Source organism: Macaca thibetana, chromosome 8 (genome assembly GCF_024542745.1).
Source record: "Macaca thibetana thibetana isolate TM-01 chromosome 8, ASM2454274v1, whole genome shotgun sequence".
Taxonomy (NCBI): domain Eukaryota; kingdom Metazoa; phylum Chordata; class Mammalia; order Primates; family Cercopithecidae; genus Macaca; species Macaca thibetana.
This window is the reverse complement of record NC_065585.1, coordinates 2,054,962-2,081,907: the sequence shown is the minus strand read 5'-3', so window position 1 is coordinate 2,081,907 and position 26,946 is coordinate 2,054,962. Positions and strand designations below refer to the sequence as shown.

At 50.4% G+C, this 26,946-nt stretch overlaps 1 protein-coding gene across 1 annotated transcript; it reads left to right on the top strand.

Annotated features, from left to right (window-relative positions):
• Window positions 1–635: 635 nt before the first annotated feature.
• Window positions 636–2,404, top strand: LY6L (lymphocyte antigen 6 family member L). The gene is made up of 3 exons (XM_050801065.1): window positions 636–797; window positions 888–1,004; window positions 2,056–2,404. The coding sequence occupies exons 1-3, from the start codon at window positions 725–727 to the stop codon at window positions 2,280–2,282; spliced, it is 417 nt and encodes a 138-aa protein (XP_050657022.1). The 5' UTR covers window positions 636–724; the 3' UTR covers window positions 2,283–2,404.
• Window positions 2,405–26,946: the final 24,542 nt, after the last annotated feature.

Here is a 26,946-nt window from a genome sequence, read left to right as displayed (position 1 = left end):
CCCGCCCTCCGCGCCCTCTGGGTCTCCCTCAGCCTCCGTGGGTCCCCGAGTCAGGAACCAAATCTGGCCCGACGTTCCCTACGGCGTGGAGCCCAGGGTCTGTGATTGGGGTTGAGGCTGGCCTTGGGGGGACCTGCAGGCGTCCCCCTCCTCCCGGGTCTCGGGCTATTTTCCCCAGGAGGCGGCTGCAGGCAGACGCTGAGGCCCTCGGAACCCCGGAGCCGCCCCAGTGCAAGAGACCAGAGGAGGGGCTGGCCGGTCCAGCCCCTCGGTCCCAGGGCTGACTCCTCCTCCAGGGCGCAGATCCCCGCAGCCCGGCAGGAGAGAAGGTGCCTGGAGAGGGGTCCGGACTGTGGGCCGGGGGCTGGGATGAGGGTCGGGTGAGAATGGGGCTCCGAGGAGTTTAGAAAGAGAGATTGGAAGGGGGACCAAAGGCAGAGGGCCCAGGGAGAGGGGATGCGGGGAAGGGAGGAGAGCGAGCGCGGGAGCAGGACGCTGGGGGTCGGGGACGCCCTCGGTGAAGCCCCGCCAAGGAGTGCAGGAAGTTGGGGGCGGGGGGCGTCCTGGGTGAAGCGGAGTCCAGGAGCGCAGGAGGCTGGGGTGGGATGGGGGCTGCGCCCTGAGTGAAGCCCGGTTAGGGAGCAGGAAGCTGGGGAGGGGGCTCTCTGGGCGAAGTCCCCCGCAACACCCACCTCACCCCACTCAGGCTGAGCCCTCTGGCGTCATGGAGGGGCTCGTCCTAGCCCTGTGTGCCCTCCCGCTGGCTGCCGCGTCTGCTGTCTGCGCCACGATGCCAGGTAAGGAGCGGCCCTGACAGGGCTCGGGGCATCAGGGCTGGGGCTGGGGCTGGGGACCCTGGTCCACCGCGGCCCGCTTGCTGCCCACAGCTCGGAACCTGAGCTGCTACCAGTGCTTCAAGGTGAGCAGCTGGAGGCAGTGCCCGCCCACCGCGTGCAGCCCGCTGGACCAAGTCTGCATCTCCAACGAGGTGGTCGTCTCTTTTGGTGAGTCCCCCCTGGGGCAGAGGGCAGTTGCCGGGTGCCCCGCCTCTCAGCAACTCAGCTGATGCGTCCTCCAGGACCTGGGGACGTGTGGGTCCGACAGTGCCTCCTGCTCTCTCTCCCGCGCTGGGTTTGGGCGAGCATCCCAGAGTGTGAATTTTGACTTTTCTTTTTCTCCTCCATTTGAGGTGTCTCTAGGAACTGTCAGCAGGACAAAGGCTCTGATGTCACTGAATTTACGAAGACAGCAGGAACACACGGGGTGGGGAGAGGCAGCTGTTCGGGTGGATGGGTTATCCGCCCTTCCTGGCACAGCCCTACAGCCCAGCATGGGGCAGGCTGCACTGGAATCTAATACAGTGTATGACAGTGTCATAGAGTATAACACAACGTAATGAATATAACGTGTATACTGCAACTTCATATAATACGATACAATACAACATAATATAATAAAATAGAATGCAACACAACACGCCATAACACACTATGACACATAAAGGAGATTCCACCCAAGCTCTTTTCTCCACCATTTGGATTTTGAGTGTTGTACATCCCTTCAGGGGTTCCGTGGTTGTTGACAGACACGTGTCCATCAGAAAGTCTCTGCCATGTCTTTAAGTGAGCAGCAGAGCAAGGAGCCCAGGGCTGGTCACCCAGCCCAGCAGGTTTTCTGTGATGGGCAGCCCCTTTCCACTGCTCTGAGTCACCCCTTCTCCCCACGACGCACGCGCCCCCGGGCTGGCAGGGGTGGTCCAGGCTGTGCCTGGCTTCCAGGGAAAGCCCCTTACAGCCAGTTGCCCTGGAGTCTGTATTTGCTGTGCTGCGGGGCGGAGGTGGCCTGGGCAGCCAGGGTCCCCAGCTCTGCAGCGCCTTGCCCAGGAAAGGACAGGAGACGGTGGTCTCTTGGTCCCCCTCATAGGGCCAGATTCCTTGCTCTAGTTCTTCTGGGTCCCGGCTGCCCCTTTGGAAAGCATCCTTGCATTTTCCTGATAACTGTGGATACTTCCTTGCTGGGGGCTCTGGGGCCACCTGCCTCTCCTCTTTTCTGCAGAATGGAGCGTACACACCCTGCTCAGCAAACGCTGTGCTCCCAGATGTCCCAACACCAACACGAAGTTCGAATGGACGCCAGCCCCCACGGTGCAAGGCGTGATAACTAGGCGCTGCTGTTCCGGGGCTCTCTGCAACAGGGCACCAACCCCACAGGAGGGGCGCTGGGCCCTGCAAGGGGGGCTCCTGCTCCAGGTGGGCCTCGGCCTCCTCAGGGCCCTGTTGTGAGGGCCCTCCCTCTACACCCCCTCCTGGCCCTGCTGGCCCGTCCTGTCTCCTGCCTCCCACTGCCATCCTGTGTCCGCCCCTTCCGGGACACTGGGGGGGACCCTCCCTCTCTGAGGTGGTGGGGAAGGTGCCATTGCCTCCACCCTGGATCTAGCCACCTCACTTCTCCCCCACAGGGGCCCCTTTGCTGGGGAACCCTGTGGATTCAGCAACTGCTCCTCCTGGGGAAGGACGGTGCCTCCGGTGTGGGTGGTGGGAAGGACGGCGCCTCTGGTGTTGGGTGATGGGGAAGGACGGCGCCTCTGGTGTTGGGTGATGGGGAAGGATGGTGCCTCTGGTGTTGGGTGATGGGGAAGGACGGTGCCTCTGGTGTTGGGTGATGGGGAAGGACGGTGTCTCTGGTGGACGATGGCCCCTTGCATGAGGCCCCTTGCCCTGAATGCTGTCCAGGACCCCTCGAGGGGCAGGAGAGCCCGGGTGCGGCCACAGCTGGGGCTCCCCCTCTGCCCAAGGGAAACCCAGGAAGGATAACACTGTGGGTGCCCCCACCCGTCCATTGGGACTATGACCTTCACCCTCTTGGAGATAATAAACTCTCATGCTCCATGGTGCTCATTCCTTCCTGCTCCTTCCCGTCCACCCACCCTGCCCAGTCCTCAGCAAAGGGCTCTGTGGGTTGGTACTGGCGGCCACTGGAGCAGCCAGATCTGCAAAAAACCTTCCAGCTGGGAGGTTGAGGATAAGGACTGTCCCTGCAGCCTAGGGCCCAGCAGTGGGTAAGCAGTATGTCACAGGCTCGGGGCTGGGATCCTAGAAGGGCTGGGGCCCCTGAGTGGAGGTGGGGATGAGCCTGGAGAAAGGGGTCTGTGGCATGTGACCAGGGTTGGGGTGCCCGTCTGAGCAGCCACAGTAGGATAACAGGAGGTCAGGACTGATGGACAGTGCCAGCAAGGGGAGAGTAGGAATGGGAGGGCTGCCAGGTGAGGCACGGGTAATGGGCAGCCTGGGGCAGAGGGGACCAATGCCGAGTTCAGGACTGGCCAGGCTAAGCAGGGTACCATGGGACATCCTGGAGCTGTCCTAGGGCAGGGGTGGCTGAGAAGGAGGCCTTCTGCATCGGGAAGGAGGTGGCCTCACCAGGTAGCAAAGCCCCAGATGAAGGACAATGCTGGGTCTGCCGCCTGCTGCCCGAGGGCAGGTCTTCACAGCACCCCTGCAGCCTGCACCCCTGCGCCTGTGCACTGCACCCCCCGCTGTCCTCCAGCCAGTCAATGTTGCCCCTGTGGACCCAGGTGGCCATGGCAGCCCCCTCAGGTAGAGGCCCTGGATCCCCTGTCCTCGGCAGGCTGCGGGCTCTCCAGAGAAGGGTCCTCGGGTTCCCAGGCAGAGCAGGACCTGCTCCCCTCCTCTTGCGGTTATGAATTATCGGCTGAATTCCAACCCTGCTGGCTAGGGCAGATCCTCAGGGCAGGGCACCTGGTGCTCCTCGTAACGTCAGGAATCTGGCATCCGACGCCTTGGGGCAGCCAGCAAGACCAGTGCTGGGAGGAGATTCCCCAGGACCCTGGCCCGAAAGCTTCTGTTTTTCTGCACAGGAAGGCACTGGGAAGTGATCTGGCCGCAGTGAGAGTGGCGGTGCAGGTCTTCCCTGATGCATTTTCCCAGGAAATATGTGTGAATCTAATCTGGGCACCTGTGCTGGGGTCAGGGGCCTATGGCCCCCCTCCCCACAGCCACTGGACCAGCCACTCTTGTGCCTTTGAGAGCTGGGGGCTTTGGCCTCTCTGGACAGGAGGACGGGAACCACAATTCCTTCAGGGCGCCTGCTCAGCTGGAACTCAGAAACATTGCATAATACATTGATTTTTTAAAAAATTATTATCTGAGACAAGGTCTTGCTCTGTTGCCCAGGTTGGAGTGCAGTGGCACAATCCTAGCTCAGTGCAGCCTTGATTTCCCAGGCTCAAACGATCCTCCCACATCACCCTCCTGAGTAGCTAGGACCACAGGCGCGTGCCACCACTCCAGCTCATTTTTATGTTTTGTGGAAACAGAGTCTCACTGTATTGCTCAGGCTGGTCTTGAACTCCTGGCCTCAAGTGATCCTTCTGCCTCGACCTCCCAAAATGCTGGGATTACAGGTGTGTGCCACCACAGTTTGTCTGAATAAATGGATTTTTTAAAAAGAGGATGAAGGAAGGAAAGATGAAGATGACTGAATGCTTCAGAGATTAATGAGAAAAGACTCCTTGAGTGGTAAATAAATGCTTGCTGAGGGTGAGCACGTAAGACTGGGAAGTGGTCACAGAAGGGACAGTCAGGGTGGATGAGGAGGGCGGTGCATGCCTTCCCGCACCACTGCTTCTCTCCTGGCCCTCAGTTTCCCTGTCCTTCTGACCTGAGAAAATTCTGAGCCACTGTTCTAGTCTCTCCAGGGCAGTGGGGCCCCCCCTGTTACCTGGGGAACCTGAGCCATCTGTGTTCCCCACAGGCAGCGATCAGACCGGGGGCTGAGCCTCCAACAGGGGGACGGGGCAGGGCAGGGGACCGTGAGAACATGCAGGCAGGTGGCCCAGCACCACCTGTACAAGGGAGAGGCACGGGGCAGGCAGCCAGGCCGGCCAGGCAAACGCTCAGGAGTGTGCGGCAACGCATAAAAACCAAAGCAGCCAGAATCCATATTTTTCCATATCGTAAGAATAATGGCAGGCCAGGCACAGTGGTTCATGCCTGTGATCCCAGCATTTTGGGAAGCCGAGGTGGGCAGATCACCTGAGGTCAGGAGTTCGAGACCAGCCTGGCCAACATGGTGAAACACTGTCTCTACTAAAAATACAAAAATTAGTCAGGTGTGGTGTTGGGCACCTGTAATCCCAGCTACTCGGGGGGCTGAGGCAGGAGAATCGCTTGAACTGGGGAGACAGAAGTTGCAGTGGGCCAAGATCACGCCACCTCACTCTAGCCTGGGTGACAGAGAGAGACTCCATTTCAAAAAGAAGAATGGCCAAAAAAAAAAAAAAAAAAAAAATTCACTCTTTGTGCCTTAAAGTTCCGTGGGTTTTGATAAATGCACAGTGTCCGGTGCCATCGCTGCTGTGTCTAGTGGGATACTTTCATGGCTGGAGAGAAATCCCCTGTGCTCTCCCTCGTCATCCCTCCCTCCCCCTGAACCCCAGCAACCACTGATTCTTTCCCTGACTCCAGTTTTCCTTTTTCCAGAATGACCTGTGGTTGGAAACACACAGTGTGGAGCATTTTCAGATTAGCTTCTTTCACTTAGCGATGTGCATTTACAGTTCCTCCATGTCTTCTCATGGCTAGTTACCTTATCTCTTTTTATCCCTGAATAATATTCCACCGTCTTCATGTAGCACTATTTGTTTATCCACTCACTTATCAAAAGACATCTTGTTGCTTCCAAGCATCGGCAATTATGAATGAAGCTACGGTAAACGTCCACATTCATGTTCTTATGTGGACGTCAGTCTTCAGCCCCTCTGGTTAAATGCCACGGAGCACAATTGCCAGAGCTGCCGGGAAGCCTCTGTGTAGCTGTGTGAGAAACTTCACACCTGTCTTCCATGGCTGTTGCAGGAAGTCAGGGACCCCGAACGGAGGGACCGGCTGAAGCCATGGCAGAAGAACATAAATTGTGGAGATTTCATGGACATTTATCCCTTCCCCATAATCAATACTCTTGTGATTTCCTATGCCTGTCTTTAATCTCTTAATCCTGTCATCTTCATAAGCTGAGGATGAATGTCACCTGAGGAGCCTGTGATGACTGCGTTAACTGCACACATTGTAGAGCATGTGTATTTGAATAATACGAAATCTGGCTCCTTAAGAACAGGATAACAGTGATGTTCAGGGAACAAGGGAGATAACCTTAAAGTCTGGCTGCCTGTGGGCGAGCAGGATAGAGCCATATTTCTCTTATAACCAAAAACGGGTAAGACAAATATCACTGAATGCTTTCCCCAGCAAGGAATATTAATTAACAGCCCTGGGAAAAGAATGCATTCCTAGGGGAGGCCTCTGAAATGGCCACTCTGGGGGTGTCTGCCTTATGCAGACGTAGATAGGGATGAAACACAGCTTAGTCTCCTGCAGCTCCCCCAGACTTGCTAGCATTAGGAAATTCCCACCTGGCGAATTCTAGTCAGGCCAGTTTTCTGCTCTTGAACCTTGTTGATCAATGACAATGTGTTCACAACTGGACATGGAAGTTCATTAGTGATTCTAGTTTCGCCATGACCTTCTGCCTTGTGATCTTTTGTCGCCCTTGCAGCATGTGATCTCTGTGACCCACAACCTATTCGTACACTCCCTCCCTTTTGAAAATCACTAATAAAAACTTGCTGGTTTTATGGCAGGGGGGCATCACGGAACCTGCCAACATGTGATGTCTCCCCCAGACAGCCAGCTTTAAAGTTTCTCTCTTTCGTACTCTTTCCCTTTATTTCTCAGACCAACTGACACTTAGGAAAATAGGAAAGAACCTACGTGTATCAGGGGCAAATTTCCCCCAATACACGGCGGCCACACCACTTTGCACCCTCACCAGCAATGACAGGGAGTGCCCATCACTCTGCATCCCAGCCAGAAACTGATATTGTTGATATTGTCAATGTTCTGGATTTCAGCCACTTAAAAAGCGGTGCTGGTGTCTTATAGGTGTCTTCGTTTGCAATTCCCTATTCCCTGAGCCTTGTTCCATCTGCTTACTTGCCAGTGGTGTATCTTTGGTAAGGTGTCTGGTCAGATGCTTTCTTAATTTTTTATGTTCTTATTGAGTTTTGTTTGTTTTTTGTTTTTTTAAAAAATACAGACAGGGTCTTCCTAAGTTGCCCAGGCTGGTCTCAAACCCTTGGACTCAAGGAATCTGCCTGCCTCAGGCTCCCAAAATGCTGGGATTACACGTTGGGAGCCTGAGGTGGGCAGATTCTTTGAGCCCAAGAGAAACAGGTTGAGCCACCATGCCCAACCTCTTTGTCGATTTTTTTAATCAATTTTTTTAATTTTAGAGATTATGTTTTCAATGTTGTATCTAAAAACTCATCACCAAACCCAGGGTCACATCGATTTTCTCCTGCATTTTCTTCTAGGAGGTTTATAGTTTTGCATTTTGCATTCAGGCCTATGGTCCTTTTTAGTTAGTTTTTGTGAAAGGTATAAGATTTGTGTCTGGGTTAGTTTTTTGTTTTGTTTTGTTTTTGTATGTGGATTTTCAATTTTAACACATCATTTTTTATATACAAATTTATTTTTAAAAATAACAACTGCAGCAACATCAATAATCAATCACCCATCCTCCCCCTACTGATAGGGGAAAAAACCTTCTATACCGTTGAGTAACAAAGGAAAATCAAGACCTTTTATCAGACACCCTACAGCCAGAAATGGCGATGCTGTCCCCAGGGGGGCAGACCCGACACATTCAATGTCCCAGGTTAACACACCAGCCCATAGTGTAGACCTGACATGTAACACACCAGCCCAGTGGTGTAGACCTGACACATTCAATGTCTCAGGTTAACACACCAGCCCATAGTGTAGACCTGACATGTTCAATGTCCCAGGGTAACACACCCACCCAGTAGTGTAGACCTGACACATTCAATGTCCCAGGGTAACACACCCACCCAGTGGTGTAGACCTAACACATTCAATGTCCCAGGGTAACACACCCACCCAGTGGTGTAGACCTGATACATTCAATGTCCCAGAGTAACACACCCACCCAGTGGTGTAGACCTAACACATTCAATGTCCCAGGGTAACACACCAGCCCAGTGGTGTAGACCTGACACATTCAATGTCCCAGGGTAACATACCAGCCCAGTGGTATAGACCTGACATGTTCAATGTCCCAGTGTAACACATTTCCCATGCACCATGTTCTCTGACCATGTGCATTTAAATTAAATGTTTATGAAGATAAACTTTAAAATTTCAAATATGGGAAATTTAATTAACATTTCAGTTAGTTCATCTGTTAAAGAAGAAACTATAATAGGCTTTTTAAAAATTCCTTGAGCTGCATAGTAACAAAAATCAGAACCAGCATTTGTTTTAAATGAGAGCAGTGCTTTGAGGAAAACATATAGACTTAAACCCTAGTGTTAGAAAGGAAGAGGGGTTGAAAATTAAGAAACCATGTATTCAGGTCTAGAACCTTGAGAAGAACAATAAATGAAACCCAAGGAGGTCTGAAGGAAAAGGTACCCCCAAAGGTGTTATTGAATAAGTCAGAAATCAAAATAAACTAAAATAGAGAAGATCCACAAAGTCAACAGATGCACAAAATGGTGACATTGCTGGCAGGACTGAGAATGAGACGGAAGGGGAAACACAGATAAACGGCTTGAGTGGTTAAAGAGGCTGAACTGTCCCAGGCACCCATTCATGCAAAATCCCAGCAAGTGGAAATTGAATCAAGTGGTGGGAAGTGGATCAGTGGCTGCCTGGAGCTGGATGTCGATGGGGGGGCCATGCCACTCATGGCAGGCACCTGTTGTGGGAGGCAAGTGTGATGAGCGTGGTGGTGGGTACGTGGTGTGTAAATTTGCCAATATTCATTGAGCTGACCACTTAAAATGGGTGCTTTTTGTTGTGTGTAAATAACACTTCAGTAAAATTGATCCAACTGGCACAAGAAGCTGGGTTGGGTGGTGCATGTCTGTCGTCTCAGCTACTGGGGAGGCTGAGGCAGGAGGATTGCTTCAGCCCAGGAGGTAAAGGCTGCAGTGAGCTGACATCGCACCACTGCACTCCAGACCGGACAGCAGAATGAGATCCTGTGTCAAAAAAATAAATAAAAATGAAATAAATGACCACAAGAGACATTTTGCGTACCTATATGGAATAAGTTTGAAAATTTAGATGAAATGAAGTATTTCTAGTAAAAACATAATTTGCCAGATTGGACCCAAGAGGTAAAGTTTCCAAGTTCCTTTTACAAGGCAAGCATGACATTGACAGCTAAACATGATAAAGAGGATACCAAAAAAGAAAATATAGCACTTTTATATATCAGTGCAATAATCTTAAATAAAATATTAGCAAGACAAATACAGTAGCACATAGGACAATAACATGATTGTGTGTGTGCACACGTGTGCATGTGTGTGTGCGTGAGAGAACCCTGAAGCCAGAAACTCACTGTATGGGAAAGTACTGGATGCAGTCCCACTAATGCACTGAACAAGAGCAGGACAGGCACCATCATTTTTTAAACATTGCAGTGGAGACAGAAGCAAAGAAAAATAGAGAAAGCAATTGGAGGCATAAGATTTGAGGAAAACAGTCTATTTGCAGCTGACCCATCTACCTCAGAAACTCTTTTTAAAGAAAGCCCTGGCTGGGCGCAGTGGCTCACGCCTGTAATCCCAGTACTTTGGGAGGCTGAGGCGGGTGGATCACGAGGTCAAGAGATCAAGACCAGTCTGGCCAACATGGTAAAACCCTGTCTCTACTAAAAATACAAAAAATTAGCTGGGTGTGGTGGTGGGCGCCTATAATCCCAGCTACTCAAGAGGCTAAGGTGGGAGAATTGCTTGAACCCAGGAGGTGGAGGATGCAGTGAGCCAAGATTGCACCATGCATTCCAGCCTGGATGACAGAGTGAGACTCCATCAAAAAAAAAAAAAAGGAAAAAGGAAAAAAGTCCTAATGGAGCAATGCTGAGACTAGAAAATTCAATGAAATCATTCAGTGAGGTAGTATAATATGAAATTAAAGTGAAAACCAACAGCCTCATTATATAGAAGCAATAACCAACTAGAAGATATAATGGAAGAGAAAACCTCATTTACGATTGGGGGGAAAATCCAATGTTTAGAAATAAATCGGATTTTAAAATGTGCAAAATCTAAGGGAGTAAAATTCAATGCACTCCTGCGAGATGCACCTGGAGCCTTGAGCAACGGTAAAGCTGTTCCTTGTTCTCAGCGGTTCCTTGTTGTCTAATGGCATTGGTGCCATTAGACACCAAGGCCATTAGACATCAGTCCTCCCTAATTTATAAAATGTTTTCATTTAACGTGATTGCTATAAAAATCATGACTTCTTTTTCTTGAACAAGACAAGTTGAAACACATGCAAACAAAAACATTCAAGATTGGTTAGGAAAACTCCAAAAAAAGTTGAGTTATTGATGGGCTAGCACTACCAGAGATTAAAACATACTAAAAAAAAAAAAAAAAAAAAAAAAAAAAAAAAAAAAAAAACCCTCAAAAATTAAAACAGTGTGGTGTTGTCATAAGAATGAATAATCAAGTGAAGTAGAATAGAAAGACCAGAAATATACCCAAGAATGCATGGAAACTCAGTGTACAAAACAGGGAGAATCTCAAATCTCTGAATCAAAGATAAACTTATTAAAAAATTGATGTTTGAACAAATGAATGGATTCCTGGAAGAAGTCAAATAGGACCTCCACCCATACATCCATATAGCACACATAAGAATTAATGTTAAATAACCAAAGTGTACAAATACCAAAAGAAATGATATGTGAATCTTTTCTTTTTTCAGATGGAGTCTTGCTCTGTTGCCCAGGTTGGAGTGCAGTGGCACGATCTCAGCTCACTGCAAGCTCTGCCTCCTGGGTTTAAGCCATTCTCCTGCCTCAGCCTCCCAAGTAGCTGGGATTACAGGCGCCCACCATCACGCCCAGCTAATTTTTTGTATTTTTAGTAGAGACAGTGTTTCACCAAGTTGGCCAGCCTGGTCTCGAACTCCTGACCTTGTGATTCGCCTGCCTCAGCCTCCCAAAGTGCTGGGGTGACAGGCGTGAACCACCGCGCTCGACTGTGAATATCTTTATAACCTGAGTGTGGAGAAAGACTTCCTAAGTTTAATTCAGTCCAAATGCAAAAAATAAAAGATTGACTAATTTGACTCTATAAAAATATATTTTGTATGAGGTGCACATGGGCACACACACAAATAAACAAACATATACCAGGGAGTTATAAACAACTCTTAATTGGGGGAAGTAGGCAAAGGCCAAAAGCTTGATAGAAAATATGAGCAACATACAAAAACAATTAGTGGCAGTGATATAAAATATCACTTAAACACAAGGAAAAATGTTGCCCTTCACTTGTGGAAGAAATGCAAATGAAAACAGCCCTAGGGATGTTGGGGCGGCACCTGCTGCAGAGGGTAACTTGCAGCCTTGTCAAGGGCAGCACTGCCAAGGCTGGTTCGAGCTCAAGGTCAGGTGGAGGAGGTAGTTCCCTCCCATCTCTTCTGCTGAGTGCAGCTGTAAAACCGGCCTGAAACACATGGAGAAGCTATCTGAGCTGCCTCCAGGACACATGCAAATGGACACTCTGATCAGAAAATTAGCAGGAAGATTGAGAAATAAGATAAAAATGTGAGGGCCACCAAACCAGTGGAAAGTTTTCCCTTTTCATTCCTCTGGCATTGCGTGGCCTTGACTCAAGGCAGCCCACACTCTAGGAGCAGACACCAGGGCACAGGTGGGGAGCTCTGGGGGACCCCTCCAGGGCTTACTCAGGGAGTGGGTTGGCAGTAGCCACAGAAGCCACCATGAAGCCTGCAGGGACTCACAACGCTGAGGGCAGGGAGCTTTCCTCTAATCAGAGAAGCTGTGATTCCGAGAGGGCAGGTAAAGGCCATGGGTCTTTTTCTCTCCACATCTTCCCACATCATGACCCCAGAGGAGGTTGAGGAGGGAGGAAGTGTAAGCACCGTGACATAGTGAGCCACAGCCTTCTGACTAGATGCCCCAAAGAAGAATCCCAGGTGACCACACAGCATCAGAGAAACTGCAGGAGGTGAGGAACTTTGCAAAGCAATTCATCGTGTTGTCAATAAAACCCCGGGCTCACTCCCGAGCTGGGCATGCATGGATGTGACCCTCGATGGCATAGACTATGAGAGCTAGGTGATGGGATCAACCTCCACCGAGGTGTCAGAGTGACCTGCATACCCAAACACCATGAGGCTTTAAAGACTGAGCTGATGTGGAAGCCGCAGCCTCTGCAGGTTGGTCTGCACTTGCAGTATAAGCCCAACCACATCAATTGCTGCCAAAACAAAACTAGCAGCACTCTCCATACCACTTAAATAAGACACGGGTTCTCATAACATTCAAAATGCCCAGGACACAATCCAAAATTACTTCTACAAAAGATCAGGAAAATCTCAATGAGCAAGGAAAACTGCAACCAGTAGGTGCCAGTGCTGATGATTCCAACCCTCAGCACTGGCTTTAAAGTAATTATCATAAGAATTTTTTATGTAACATCTTTAAAGTAATTATCATAAGAATGCTCTAGCAAGTAATGGCAAACACTCTTGAGATAAATGGAAAGATAAGAAGGCTCAGGGAGAAAGTGGAATGTATGAAGAATGGCCAAGTGGGAATTGCACCACTGGAAACATAATCACCAGGATAAAGCAGTCTCTGGCTGGGCCAACAGCAGACTGGAAATGAAAAGGGAAAGAGTCAGTATGGCAGTCGTGCAATTTGAACAACACAAAAGACACTGATTTAAAAAAAATGAGGCCGGGCTCAGTGGCTCACGCCTGTAATCCTAGTACTTTGGAAGGCTGAGGCAGATGTATCACCTGAGGTCAGGAGTTCAAGACCACCCTGGCCAACATGGCAAAACCCCATCTATACTAAAAATACAAGAATTAGCCGGGTGTGGTGGCAGGTGCCTGTAATCCCAGCTACTCAGGAGGCAGAAGCAGGAGAATCACTTGAACTCCGGAGGCAGAGGGTGCAGTGAGCCAAAATCGCACCACTGCACTCCAGCCTGGGTGACAGACGGAGACTCTGTCTCAAAACAAAACAAAACAAAAAAAGAACTGCACCTCAGGAACAATACCAAAAAGTCCAACAGCTGTATAATTGGTGTCACAGAAGGAGAGGAGAAAGAGTGGAGTACAGAAATGAGATCTGAAGAACTAATGACTGATAATGTTTCAATTTTGAAAAAGAACATAAACCTAAAGATTACAGATTCAAAAGCCTGGTGAATTCAAATAGGATAAATACAGATGCAGATACATTATCATTAAACTGTTGAAATAAATTGATTTTGTCACAAGCCAGCATTGTCACTGTGGGAGAAAAGAGATCAAAAGTACGCAAGAAGGAAGGAAATACAGAATATTATGGCAGTGGGAGAGATGTGTCAGTGTGAATACACAGAGCAGCACACTTAAGCAACAATCCCAAATAATGGGGCTTTCTACAAAACAGTTGGCCTTTACTCTTCAAAAGTGTCAGGTCACGAAATAAATCTGTGCTGAGGACCCGTTCCAGGTTAAAGCAGACTAAAGGGGCTAGACAACCAAGTGAAACGTGTGAGCTTGGATTAGATGCTGGACTGGAGAAGGCTGTGAGGGGGACAATGGCTGAAATTTGAATGAGGTCCGTAGATTAGATTATACTGTTCTATCAGTGCTGATTCTGTGGTTTTGATTGTACTATAGTTATGAAAAATGTTAAGACTCAGAAAATCTATATAAAGCAGACAGAATAATTCTTGTACTTTTGCAACTTTTTAATAAATCTGAAACTGTTTCAAAATGAAAAGTTAATCCAAGTTGTCTTGAGTAGAGGTTAAAACGACAACAAAAAAGAAAATTGAAAAGCTAAAAACGAACTCCCAACAGAACATTCTCCTTTATTCTTCTTTCATGTAAGGACATAGGATACGCATTTTGCTCAGCTACCACCCTTCACCGCATCCCATTTTGAGAAGCGGTATTTTCCTCATTCATCTGTTCTAGGTTTTTAAAAAAATATTTAAGATCTTCTCTTTTTAAAGAATCTATTCATTTGGAATGTGCTTTTTGCATTTTCACTTGTGAAAATATGTATTTATCCTTTTTGTTATGACTGTATGACTTCATTGTATCAGAGAATATGGTCTTAAGATATGAGATACAGAAAGCTTTTAAGAACGATAAGATCTGGACATGCTGGATAAAAATCAAAGCCCTGGATGTCCTTGTTCAAGCATCCAGGCTTGAGTGCCTGAGTGCCAGGGGCATGCAATGTCCATCACGCTCACAGGGTGAGAGCTGAGGGAGCCCGAGGGACCAGTTTGTTTCACTGAACATGAACTTGATAAAACAAACTGTTCTCTCCACAGTTTCTCAGCCTCGGCCCCCTGTCCTTTCAGGAGCTCAGAGACTTCTGGGTCTGCTCCCAGCCTTCACGGTCCCTGGTGACCCCACGGTGTGGAGCCCCGTGCCCTGCTTTTGGGGACTGTTAGACAAAGAGGGGATGCATCAGAGCTGAGGCTGGGGCTGAGTCTGGCAGGGGGTAGACCTGCATTTCCCCCTTGGCTGTGACGGCTGCATCCTCCTCCTTGGGCCTCCAAGGCTGCTGTGTAAGAACCCCAGGAATCCTCCCCAGTACCTCTGTCCTCTGTCAGGCCCAGCCCAGGTCTGAGGAAAGGGGCAGGAGGGGGATTCAGGTGAGGCTCCCTGGGATGCAGACCTCCATGAGGATAGGGCCGGAGGGGCCAGGAGGACACATCCCACTGGGCACAGAGGAGACGTCCAGGGGTAAGACCAAGGGTTGACGGGAGAGAACAGGGGTCAGGGCCCTTGCAAGATTCTGCCTCTGCTCTCAGCCTAGACCTGCTGCCTGCATAACGGACAGTTCCTCCTGCTTCTGGGGCCCATGCTGGTGTGTGCAGAGAAAGGTGAAGACACCAGGGCGGGGTGGAAGGAAAGGCCAGCTGTGTCTCTGTGCTGTGAGGCGCATGTTTCCTTGAGGACAACCCAGGCCTGCTATGCTGAGTGCATTTTGCCCTGTGACCCTGCAGGGGGGTGGGATGCTATGTGGCTTCACACCCGTGGCTGTGAACGCCGGCCCCAGGGTGGAGAATGTGTGCTCAGGGTTGACGGTGTCACCTGAGGTGCTGTGAGCTTGGGGTTGCTGAGCATCTTCATACGGTGGTGGCTGGTCCCAGACTCAGGTAGGCTCAGAGCCCAGGGCTCTGCCCTCACCCCTACTCCTGCAGACCAAAGCCTGTCAAGCTACCACTGCCTCCACACCAACATCAGCGGCCTACAAGCCAGTCTCCTGCAGCGCCCAGGAGGGCCTAGGTTTCTCCCAGCATGCGGTGGTCCACACAGGGCAAGGCCAGCCTGGACAGTCCCTGGAGAGGGTGGGGGTGGGCTTCTGAGCTCAGTGGTTCCCTCCATGGGCTCCTGCTCAGCTGTGAGCAGGGCCTGGGGATCCAGGGTGGGGGGACCTAGATTTCGAGTTCTGGCCTAGGCAACCTCCTCCTCCTTTCATCCTCCTTGTGGACTCAGCTGGGGACTCCATGCTGAGCCTCTGGATACCTTGGGAAAAGCAGGCCCTAGGATGCCACGTATGCCTGGAGAGGAGGGGAGCAGCCAGGAGTCCAGAGAGCCAATGAAACCCATCTCTTTTTGGGTGACCAGATAGAGAATTGATGTACATTCCAATTCCATGGGAAGACCCTGGGTAACAGGAAGTCCTCTCCCTGCTCTGGTTCCAAAGGGCATAAGCCACAATGCAGGTCAACTCTAAACTCTGCAGCAGGCACCAGCAGGCATCCCAGGGACACAGGCACCAGCAGGCATCCCAGGGACACAGGCACCAGCAGGCATCCCAGGGACACAGGCACCAGCAGGCATCCCCAGGACGTGCCAGCCATGTGTTGCTGTCTTCCTTCTTTTTTATTTATCATTTTTATTTTGTAGAGATGGGGTCTCACTATGTTGCTCTGGCTGGTCTCAAACCCCTGGGCTCAAGCAATCCTCTGCCTCAGCCTCCCAAACTGCTGGGATTACAGGCATGAGCTGCTGCACCGTCCCCCTCCTCTTTCTTTGTGATCATTTCTGAGTATTTTGGGGGCAGGTGCAGGGCTGGCTTGTTACTTTCAAAGACGTCAATGCCCTGCCTGGCTAGGCCGCCACCCTGCTGTACGTGGTTTTGCATCCTCTGTCACCAGTCTAGATAAGAGAGGCACATTTTGAATTTTGGCTGCAAGTCACCTTCCCTTGAAAACTCCCTCACTGATGTGCTGATGGGCATGTAGCCCTCAGCACGCCCATGGCCCTCCCGGCACCATGTCCTCTTCTCCCAGTGGTTTGGGGTGGCTGGTGGCTTTTTATTTATTCATTTATCTTTGAAATAGGGTCTTGTTCTGTCACCCAGGATGGAGTGCAGTGGCACGATCATGGCTCACTGCAGCCTCGCCCTCCTAGACTCAAGTGATCCTCCCACCTCAGCCTCCCAAGTAGCTGGGACAACAGGCACGTGCCACCACACCCAACTTATTTATTTATAGAATGGGTGTCTCACCATGTTGCCCAGGTTGATCTCCAACTCCTGGCCTCAGGGGATCCTCCCACCTTGGCCTCCCAGAGTGCCAGGATTACAGGCATGAGCCACTGCACCCGGCTGGCCAGCTGGGGCTTTGACAAGCACTGAACTCCAGCCCTGTTGGGCGGGCTGTTCCTGTTTGCCATTTTCCGTGGCCGCCTTCTCAGGCAGTCACCCCACTGCTCCTTCAGCATCTGCTCCTCCTTCCTCCTGTTTTGAAGGAAGTTTTGTATCAATGGAGACTGCAGCTTCGCCTGGATGCAGCTCATGCTGGTTTCTGCTCCTCCCCTCTGTCCTTCTGGGTCCAGGTTTGGTGGCAGCAAAGCCCCCACCTGGGTGAGCCCTGGGCAGGCCAGGAGGGAGGTGGGTGGGCTACAGGGGCGGCTCAGCCCTCGGGACTGACTCGCACTTTAAAGATCCCGTTTCTTCCCTGTCCAACTGCGCAGTGCTTCCTGGGGACGGGGACAGCAGGACCCCAGGCCTCCTTCAGCTGGAAAACATTCTTCTTGAGCGTGGGGTGTGATGTTGGCACCTCCTGCTGCGCCCACACGAGCCTTTCTTCTTTCAGGGCCATTCTGGGTTTTCCTCTGTGCTTGTCAGGAGGGTCCCCTATAAACAGACACAGTGGCAGAGGCCTCTCCTGACATCTCGGTCCCGTCTGTGCACACAAGCAGGACCCAGCCAAGCCTGGGTCGGACGCCCACAGGCACTGGGAGAACACCTGCTGCTCTGAACTCCGCCCCCAGGTTCAGGGAGGTCTGGGGAGGAATTGTGTCCTCCCTGGTCCTCACCGCCTCCAGGAAAGCCGGCTTCTGTGCTGCCCCTGGAGGCTCAGAGCTGTGAGCCCAGCCTCCTCTCTCCCCAGGTTCAGAACAAGTGACAGAGGTCACCAGGGGCTGCACCAACAACCGGCTGGGAGGAGCTCGCCTGGGACAGCGTCCTCTGTGCCAGTGTCTTGTGCTGCTCCGAGAACCTGGGTAACCGGGAAGCCACGGCAGGCAGCGCTGCCCAGGCCCTGCAAGGGGGCCGCAACTCACCCGGTGGTTAGCACCCTTCCTCCCTGATGCCCACTCTCCCATCTGCATGGTCCTTTGATGACCATCTCCGCGTCTCATCCCCCATCTCTGTTTGGACCGGTCGTGGGGCCCCCCCTCCCAGGTGAGGCTCCCTTGACTCACTGCCTCCCCTGACAGTGGAGGGACACGTTTCCTTCTGAGCCTGTAAGTCTGGGCAGGTCCAGCCCCCGTCCCCTCCCCCGGGGCCGGGGGGTGGCCAATGCCCCCGTGCGTGCTTTCTGCTCCAGCCCAGGAGGGCGTCCCCTGACAAAGCCACCCCTCTGTGCTGTGAGGTGGGAGGAGCCTCTGCCTGTCCACCGGCCCCAGATTCCACGCCCATCAGGGAAGCCCAGCAAAGGCACCCGCACTGGGAATGTGCCTCAGCAAACAGTGAGCAACGAGGAGGGTGAGGAAGGCAAGGAAGGCAGCCAAGACCCAGTGGCAGTGTGGACGGCGATGGCTGGATCATGACAGAGTCCTCACGAGATCTGGGCATTTAAAAAGTGTGTAGCACCTTCCCCTCTTCCCCTCCCCCATCCCCCAGTTTTCTCCTGCTCCGGCCTCTGACGCACCTGCTGCCTTCCGACATGGTTGCAAGCTTCCTGAGCCCTCTAAGCCTCTTTTCTTTTCTTTTTTTTTTTTGAGACCAAGTCTCGCTCTGTCGCCCAAGCTGGAGTGCAGTGGCCAGATCTCAGCTCACTGCAAGCTCCGCCACCCGGGTTCACGCCATTCTCCTGCCTCAGCCTCCCGAGTAGCTGGCATCCGTCACCTCGCCCGGCTAGTTTTTTGTATTTTTCAGTAGAGACGGGCTTTCACCGTGTTAGCCAGGATGGTCTCGATCTCCTGACCTCGTGATCCGCCCGCCTCGGCCTCCCAAAGTGCTGGGATTACAGGCGTGAGCTACCGCGCCCGGCCTAAGCCTCTTTTCTTTACAAATTTCCCAATCTTAGGTTTTGCTTTGTTTTTTGAGACAGAGTCTTGCTCTGTCACCCAGGCTGGAGTGCAGTGGTGCAATCTCGGCTCACGGCAACCTCTGCCTCCTGGGTTCAGACGATTCTCCTGCCTCAGCCTCCCGAGTAGCTGGAATTACAGGCGCCCACCACCATGCCCAACTAATTTTTGTATCTTTAGTAGAGATCGGGTTTCATCATGTTGGCCAGGCTGGTCTCAAACTCCTGACCGCAAATGATCCACTCACCTCGGCCTCTCAAAGTGCTGGGATTACAGATTACAGGTGTGAGCCACCACGCCCAGTCAGATTTCCTCTTGCTCTTCCTATTCCTATTCTTATTCTTATTCTTAATTCTTATTCTTATTCTTTCTTTTTTGAGACGAAGTTTCACTCTTGTGAAACACAACACAGTGCTGGAGGCTCTGGCCGGTGTGCACAGCAAGACAGGGAAACCCTCGTGTCCAACACAACACAGTGCTGGAAGCTCTGGTCAGTGCACACAGCAAGATGAGGAAACCAAAGGCATACACATCAAAAAGGAAGACATGCCCTCGTCCCATAAGCAGATGACTTTGTAGCCCACTTAGAAAATCCTAAGGAATCTGAAACAAATAAAAGCCTCCTAGAACTAATCAGTGAGTTCAGAAAAGTCACAAGAAAGAAGATTAAACGTTTGAAAAATCAATTGTATTTCTACGTAATAGCAGTAAACACATGGGCACCACAATGAAAAATGTAATTCTATTTTTAACCACTCAAAAAATGAAATACTTAGGTGTAAGTCTAATGAATAATGTACTGGACTTGTATATATGTTTTGTACACAGAACTGTGATGGAAGAAAGAAGACGTAAGCAAGTGAAGAGGCATGCCTCGCTCATGGAGTGGAAGACCCAACATCGTAAAGAGCTGAATTCTCCCCAGACTGATCTATGGGTTTAACACAGTTCTTATTGTGTCTGACAAAATTCCAAAAAGATATGTCATGAATAAGTACAAGATTATTCCAAAGGATAAATGGAAAGTGATGGAGCTAGAATAGCTAAAATTGGGTAATTTTTAAAGAAAAGAGGTTTAATGCCTGTAATGTCAGCACTTTGGGAGGCCGAGGCAGGCAGATCACGAGGTCAAGAGATTGAGACCATCCTGGCCAACATGGTGAAATCCCGTCTCTACTAAAAATATTTAAAAAAATAGCCGGGGGTGGTGGGGGGCGCCTGTAGTCCCAGCTACTCGGGAGGCTGAGGCAGGAGAATGGTCTGAACTCGGGAGGTGGAGCTTGCAGTGAGCCGAGATCCCGCCACTGCACTCCAGCCTGGGCGACAGAATGAGACTTTGTCTCAAACAAACAAAAAATAATAATAAGAGGTTTAATTTGGAAAAAGAGAAAAATGGGGCTAATCCATGTACCTGATCCCAAGACTTCTTATATATAGTAGTTACAGTGACCTAGAGAGTGTGGGGTTGGCAGAGGGACAGATACTCAGATTGATGCAGCACAACAAACTACCCAGAAATAGACTCACACCGATACACCCTGGGCACCCTGGGGATTTCTACAAAGATGCAAGTGCAACTGAGTGGAAGATACATTGCTTTCAAAGTGCGGCACCACAGCAATCAAAAATCCATAGGCAAAAAGCAACAACAGACAACAACGAAACGCAACCTAGACCTTGTATAAAGGTGACCTCAAAACAGATCACAAACATGAAATTAAAAAAAAAAAAAATTTAGGGAAAACAAAACCACGGGAGAACATCTTTGAGATCTGGGACAAGGCAAAAAGATTTTCAGACTTGACACCAGAAGCATGATCCATAAAAAGAAAAACTGATAAACTTGACCTCTTCAAATTTAAAACTTTAGCACTGAAAAAAAAAAAAAAAATCGTTAAGAGGGTGTAAAGACAAGCTACAGTCTAGGGGAAAATATTTGCAAACCATTTATCCAGCAAAGAACTAGTGTCTAGACTGTATAAAGAACTCTCAAAATTCAACAGTTAGAAGTCAATCAATTAGAAAGGAGGGCAAAAGACATGAAACGGCATTTCACTGAAGAGAATATATATTCAAATTGAGGGCTTTCCTCATGAAAAACGAATATATAGATAGCAAAATAAGTACATAAAAAGATGTTCAACAACTTTATAAGTGAAAGAAATGAAAAGTTAAAATGCAACAAGATATTATACACACCAATCGGAAAGACCAAAATTAAAAAATGCTGCTGGTGAAGATGTGGAACACAGGATCCTTCACACATTATTGATATGAACATACAATAGCAAACGCCTCCTGGAAATCTCTTCAGCTGTTTCTCAAAAAACTAAACATACGGCTGGGCGCTGTGGCTCACGCCTGTAATTCCAGCACTTTGGGAGGCCAAGGCAGGCGGATCACGAGGTCAAGAGATTGAGGCCATCTTGGCCAACATGGTGAAACCGCGCCTCTACTAAAAGTACAAAAATTAGCTGGGCATGGTGGTGCACACCTGTAGTCCCAGCTACTCGGGAGGCTGAGGCAGGAGAATCGATTGAACCTGGGAGGTGGAGGTTGCAGTGAGCCAAGATAGCACCACTACACTCCAGCCTGGGTGAGAGAGCAAGACTCCATCTCAAATAATAATAATAAATAAACATACAACTACCATACCACCCAATAATTGTGCTCCCAGCCATTTACCTAGAGAAATGGAGACTTATGTTCACACCCAAACCTGCCGTATTAGTCCGTTTTCACACAGCTGATTAAGACATACCTGAGACTGGGCAATTTACAAAAGAAAGAGGTTTATTGGACTTGCAGTTCCACATGGCTGGGGAAGCCTCACAATCATGATGGAAGGCAAGAAGGAGCAAGTCATGTTTTATGAGGATGGCGGCAAGAAAAGACAGAGCTTGTGCAGGGAGACTCCCATTTTTTCAAACCATCAGATCTCATTAGACTTATTCACTATCGTGAGAATAGCACAGTAAAGACCTGCCCCCTGACTCAATTACCTCCCACCAGGTCCCTCCCACAACACGTGGAAATTCAAGATGAGATGTGAGTGAGGACACGGCCAAACCATGTCACCTAAACATGAATGTTTAGCACAGCTTGATACCAAATACCCCAACATTAGAAGCAACCCAGGTGTCCCTCAGTGGACAAATGGTTAAACAAAGTGCAACACATCCATACCATGAAACACTACTGAGCAAGAAAAAGGAATGGGCTCTCGACGCACTCCAAAGATGGATAAACCTTCAGAGAGCTATGCTGAGGGGAAAACGCCAGTCCCAAGAAGTGACATTCTTTCTTTTTTGAGATGGAGTCTGGCTCTGTCGCCCAGACCAGAATGCAGTGGTGCGATCTCGGCTCACTGCAACCTCCGCCTCCCAGGTTCAGACAATTCTCCTGCCTCAGACTTCTGAGTAGGATTACAAGTGCCTGCCACCACACCCGGCTAACTTTTTTATTTTTAGTAGAGATGGGGTTTCACCATGTTGGCCAAGATGGTCTTGAACTCCTGACCTCAAGTGATCTGCCCACCTCAGCCTCCCAAAGTGCTGGGATTACAGGCGTGAGCCACCGTGCCCAGCCCCAAGAGGTTACATAATGTAGGGCTCTATTTCTATTTCATGCTTGAAATGACACAATTATAGAAATGGAGAGGAGTGTTCCCCAAGAGTTAGTGGAGATTAGTATTCCCCAAGAACAGATTAGTGTTCCCCAAGAGTGAGGGAGGTCTTGGAAATGGGGGTAAGAGGAGGAGGGGTGTGGCTATAAAGGACAACAGGAGGGACCCACATGGTGCCTTGACCACATCAATGCTCATGTCCTGGTTGTGCTGTTGTACTTTTCAGCTTTACAAGATGTTACTATTGAGGGAAACTGGGTGAAGGGCACACAGGACCTCTCTGTGTTATTCCTCACAACTACATGTGGATCTACAATGATCTCATAATTAAAAGTTGAATTTTTAAAAAGTATCCCAGACTTGGTCCCTAGGAGCCCGATCAAGTGGGGTTCTGTGTGCTTTTGAGATGTCGCTGTCATCCTCTGAACTATCCCTTACTTTCCAATCATACGAGTCTGAGTCTTGGTGAAAAGGTGGAGTCACAGACCGTTCCTGTCCTGCTGGTGAACATGGAAAATGCTACAACCACCTTTGAAAATGGTTTGGCAGTTCCTTAAAAAGTTAAATGTATGCCTACATATGGTGCAGCCATTCCACTTGTGGGTATTTAGCAGAAAGCAATGAAAGCTCACATCCTTAAAAAGACCTGTATGCGAATGTTCGTAGCAGGCTTACTTGTAGTGGACAGAAGCTGGAAAGACTCGAAACACCCACCAACATGCAAATGAGTAAACAAAGTGTGCTCCATCCAAGAATGGAAGAATGCCCGGCAATGGAAAGGAATTAACTGCTGATACACGCCGCCACGCAGATGAAGCTCAGAATAAGTAAGTCAGACAAAAACACGTGTCTCAACTGAATGATCCCAGTTGGATAAAATTCCCGAAAATGCAAGCTAGTCTACAGTTAGAGAAAGTGAGTCAGTGATTGCCTTGCGGGGTAGGGAGGGAATGGAGGAGGAATTACAGAGGGGCAGGGGGGGTTTGAGAGTGGCGGATCCATTCCTTACCTCCATCAGCATGCTGGTTCACCATGCATGTGTCAACGATTATCAGACTGTACACTCTAAACTTTTAGTTTATTGTATGTCAATTATATCTCAATAAAGCTGTTAAAAACAAAAACAAGAACAAGTCTGAGAAATATGCAGAGAAGGGTGTGCTGATGACTTCCCAACATCCCAGGTCAGAGAACAACAATGCAAGAGGCCTGATGCTGTGCTCTGAGCTCCTCACGGAGAAAGAAGTCCTAGAGCTCTGGGCCCCGCGCTTTGGAGTCAGAGTCACCTGAGCTGGCTTCTGCTCCGCTCATCCCTTTGGGCCCAGGCACCAGGCTTGTGCCAGGAGTCGGCGGCCGTGGCCAGGAACAACATCCCGTGCCCCTGTCCAAGGTGCTGATCAGACGACGCAGGCTCCTCTTGGGCCTGGGGCCCCTGGACTTGGTGGCAGCAGGCTTAGGACCCACAATGACAGCAATGCTCCAGATGCTCACCCAGGACCCCCAGCGCCAGGCAGGCCAGGACCAGGTAGGGCTCAGGCTGCGTCAGAACCTCCCCAGAGGCACAGCAGGTTTATGGAAGCGAGTGCTCATGTAGACAGGCACTGACGTTTTGTTTCTCTGTCTCCACAGGACCTTGAGCTCCTCAAGGCAGACGGGGCCCGATGAGCACTGCCACTGCCTGAGGGGCCCCCTGGGGTGCCTGTGTGTCCTGTCCTGTCACCCTCTTTTGCCGACACACATTAATCCTACAGTCCACCGTGTGAGGGGGTGATGATTCCAAATTGGAACCTGACCATTTACAATCCCACTGGTCAGCAGGAAGCGTCTGCTGGGGTGAGCTGGGGCTCAGTCTGGAGAGTTGCTTGCCTGTGGACCACGCACATGCTGGAGGCGTGAGGCAGAGAGGTCCCAAAGGGGTGAAAGGTGTTTCTCTTAGTGGTGTCAGCTGTGCCCTCTTGGGGTCCTGCTGTGAACACTCGAAGCTCCCTCATGTCCGTCAAGGAACTCTGAGCCCAAAGACCACCCAGCTAGTCCAGGATCTCGATAGCCTGGGGCTGGAGCCACGGCAGTGAAGGTGTCATTCCCCTGGCTAGGGAGACTCACCAGCCCAGAGAGAGGTGTGTGTGCAGCAGAGGTCCAGGTTCCTGTTCTGGGCACCCAGACTTGGGTCTGGCCCCTGAGGAGCCCCTTGGGCTGTGCTGCAGCAGACACCAGGGAGGAGCTGGACCTCACAGTGCAGCAGCCACGTCAGCACGGGCGAGGGCACCACGAGGTGGAGCCGCACATCCCCCACCCCACTGTCGAGGCCGCCCGCACCAGCAGAGACCGGGATGGGCCACTCTGGGGGCACCTTGTACACTTCGCTGGCAGGAGAGGCCTCTGCTGAGGCTGCACTTACTGAGCACGTAGCTGGGACACGAATATCTCCACATTTGGGCTCGTTTAGAGACGTCTACCCACTAGCTATTCCCTGGGACCTTCCAGCCCACAGGGTTCCCTCCCAGACCCCGGTTGTCCAGGCCAGCCCCTTTGGGTGCTGAATCAACATACAGCTACAGCTCTGTCCCTTTCTCCTTCCAGGCAAACCCACGCCAGGTGAGTCCCACAGGTTCTGCTTATAAGGTGGACTTTCCCTTCTCCCCTCGTAATCGCCTGACCAAGGAGAGTTTGATAGCTAGGGTTTTTCACGGTTTTCTCCACACATTTCCAGGATAGTTTGGTGGGCAGGGGGACTAGGGGAATGGGTGCTGCTGACAGGTTGGGGATGCAATGATAGTCTGCCTCTGGGTGAGGACCACAGGACCAGTTGAGCCAAGAGTCGAGGGTCTGGGTGGGGCCATCCGGTTGTCAGAAATGCAAAAGCCTGAAAAGACACCTCAAAATGCCACCTTAGGTTCTATAATAGTGAAGTTATCTGCAGGAGGAATTGGGGAAGCTGCAAATCTTGTGGCCTCCAGAGCAATGGCTGGTAATCATATAACTATGCCCACATCTTAGCCGAATTCAGGTCCCTCTCAGTCTCCTAACCTGGCAGTCTTTCATTCATTTTACAAAGGTGATTTAGTCTGGGGAAAGGGTTGGTGCAAAAGTAATTGCATTACTTTTAATGGCAAAAACCACAATGACATTTGCACAAACCTAATAATTTCAACTATAAACTAAAATTTTCCCACAGTTAGCTCGGCCCAAGCCTAGGAATGACTGAGGGCAGTTTGGAGCTAAAGGCAAGATAGGATTGGTCAGGTCAGATCTCTTTCACCGCCATGATTTTCTCACTCTTATCATTTTTGCAAAGGCAGTTTCACCCTCTGCATCATTTAGGGCCACCCCTCAGAGGGGAAGGGTGTGGCCATGCACTTTTAGGTAATGCCAGTATTTCATTAAAAAACATCCAGAAATGAGGCCGAAATATTTTCTCCTCTATGGGACTGGTCAGAGGGAACAACCTGTGAGGCCATCAGTGTGGGGAGAGAGACCAGGGAGTGCAACAGGAGTCAGCCGTATCAGCCATGTGTGAGTCTGAGCCACAGGCCTCACTCCTCCTGGCTAGTGGGGTGCAGTCATGTCAGCCGTGCACAAGCCTGAGCCACACGCCTCACCCCTCCTGGTTAGTGGGGTGCAGCCATGTCAGTCGTGCACAAGCCTGAGCCACATGCCTCACCCCTCCTGGTTAGCGGGGTGCAGCCATGTCAGTTGTGCACAAGCCTGAGCCACACGCCTCACCCCTCCTGGTTAGTGGGGTGCAGCCATGTCAGTCGTGCACAAGCCTGAGCCACACGCCTCACCCCTCCTGGTTAGCGGGGTGCTGCCATGCACATCTGGGGCATGAGTGCTGGGTGACACTCACTCATAGAGGCCCAGGTCCCTTGACAACCTGTACTTTATGGTATAGGTTGTCTGTTCTAAGCAGGTATTCTGAAATGGAGCATTCATAGTGTTCATTGGCTTACTAGTTTCACCTCTAGTAAGTGGTGAACCTCCACTTGAGCCTAGTCAAAAGCCAGACTCTTTATTTTTCTTAAAAGGAGAACAGTTGGCCGGGCGCGGTGGCTCAAGCCTGTAATCCCAGCACTTTGGGAGGCCGAGACGGGCAGATCACGAGGTCAGGAGATCGAGACCATCCTGGCTAACACAGTGAAACCCCGTCTCTACTAAAAAGTACAAAAAACCAGCCGGGCGAGGTGGCGGGCACCTGTAGTCCCAGCTACTCGGGAGGCTGAGGCAGGAGAATGGCGTAAACCCGGGAGGCGGAGCTTGCAGTGAGCTGAGATCCGGCCACTGCACTCCAGCCTGGGCGACAGAGCGAGACTCCGTCTCAAAAAAAAAAAAAAAAAAAAAAAAAAAAGGAGAACAGTTATCTGCCGAAGACTATTCTGCCTCCAAACTCCAGAACGCCCTGCCTGGCACTGTGCCCCGCTCTTATTGATGGGAGGTACCAGGACAGCAATTCTCTTTCCCTTGGGGGGAAATCAGAAGATGCCCCCAGCCGCTGGACCCCGGAGATCCCACCGAGACAGAAGACGCCTGGATTTTGTGTGGCTTCTTTTCCAAGCTTCTGGCAAACATTTCTCTGTTCTAAGCATGGATTCTGAAATGGAATATTCGCCACATGGTGGTTCCTGGCTTGCTATTAATAGCTCCATATAAGATGGAGCTGATCTCAAATGTTCTTTGCCA

What these genes read in the sequence shown, in the direction of transcription:
- LY6L (XM_050801065.1), top strand. Translation starts at nt 725, where the DNA reads ATGGAGGGGCTCGTCCTAGCCCTGTGTGCCCTCCCGCTGGCTGCCGCG. An exon ending in TGTCTGCGCCACGATGCCAG is followed by an intron (nt 798 to 887) that starts GTAAGGAGCGGC and finishes TGCTGCCCACAG; the next exon opens with CTCGGAACCTGAGCTGCTAC. An exon ending in CGAGGTGGTCGTCTCTTTTG is followed by an intron (nt 1,005 to 2,055) that starts GTGAGTCCCCCC and finishes TCTTTTCTGCAG; the next exon opens with AATGGAGCGTACACACCCTG.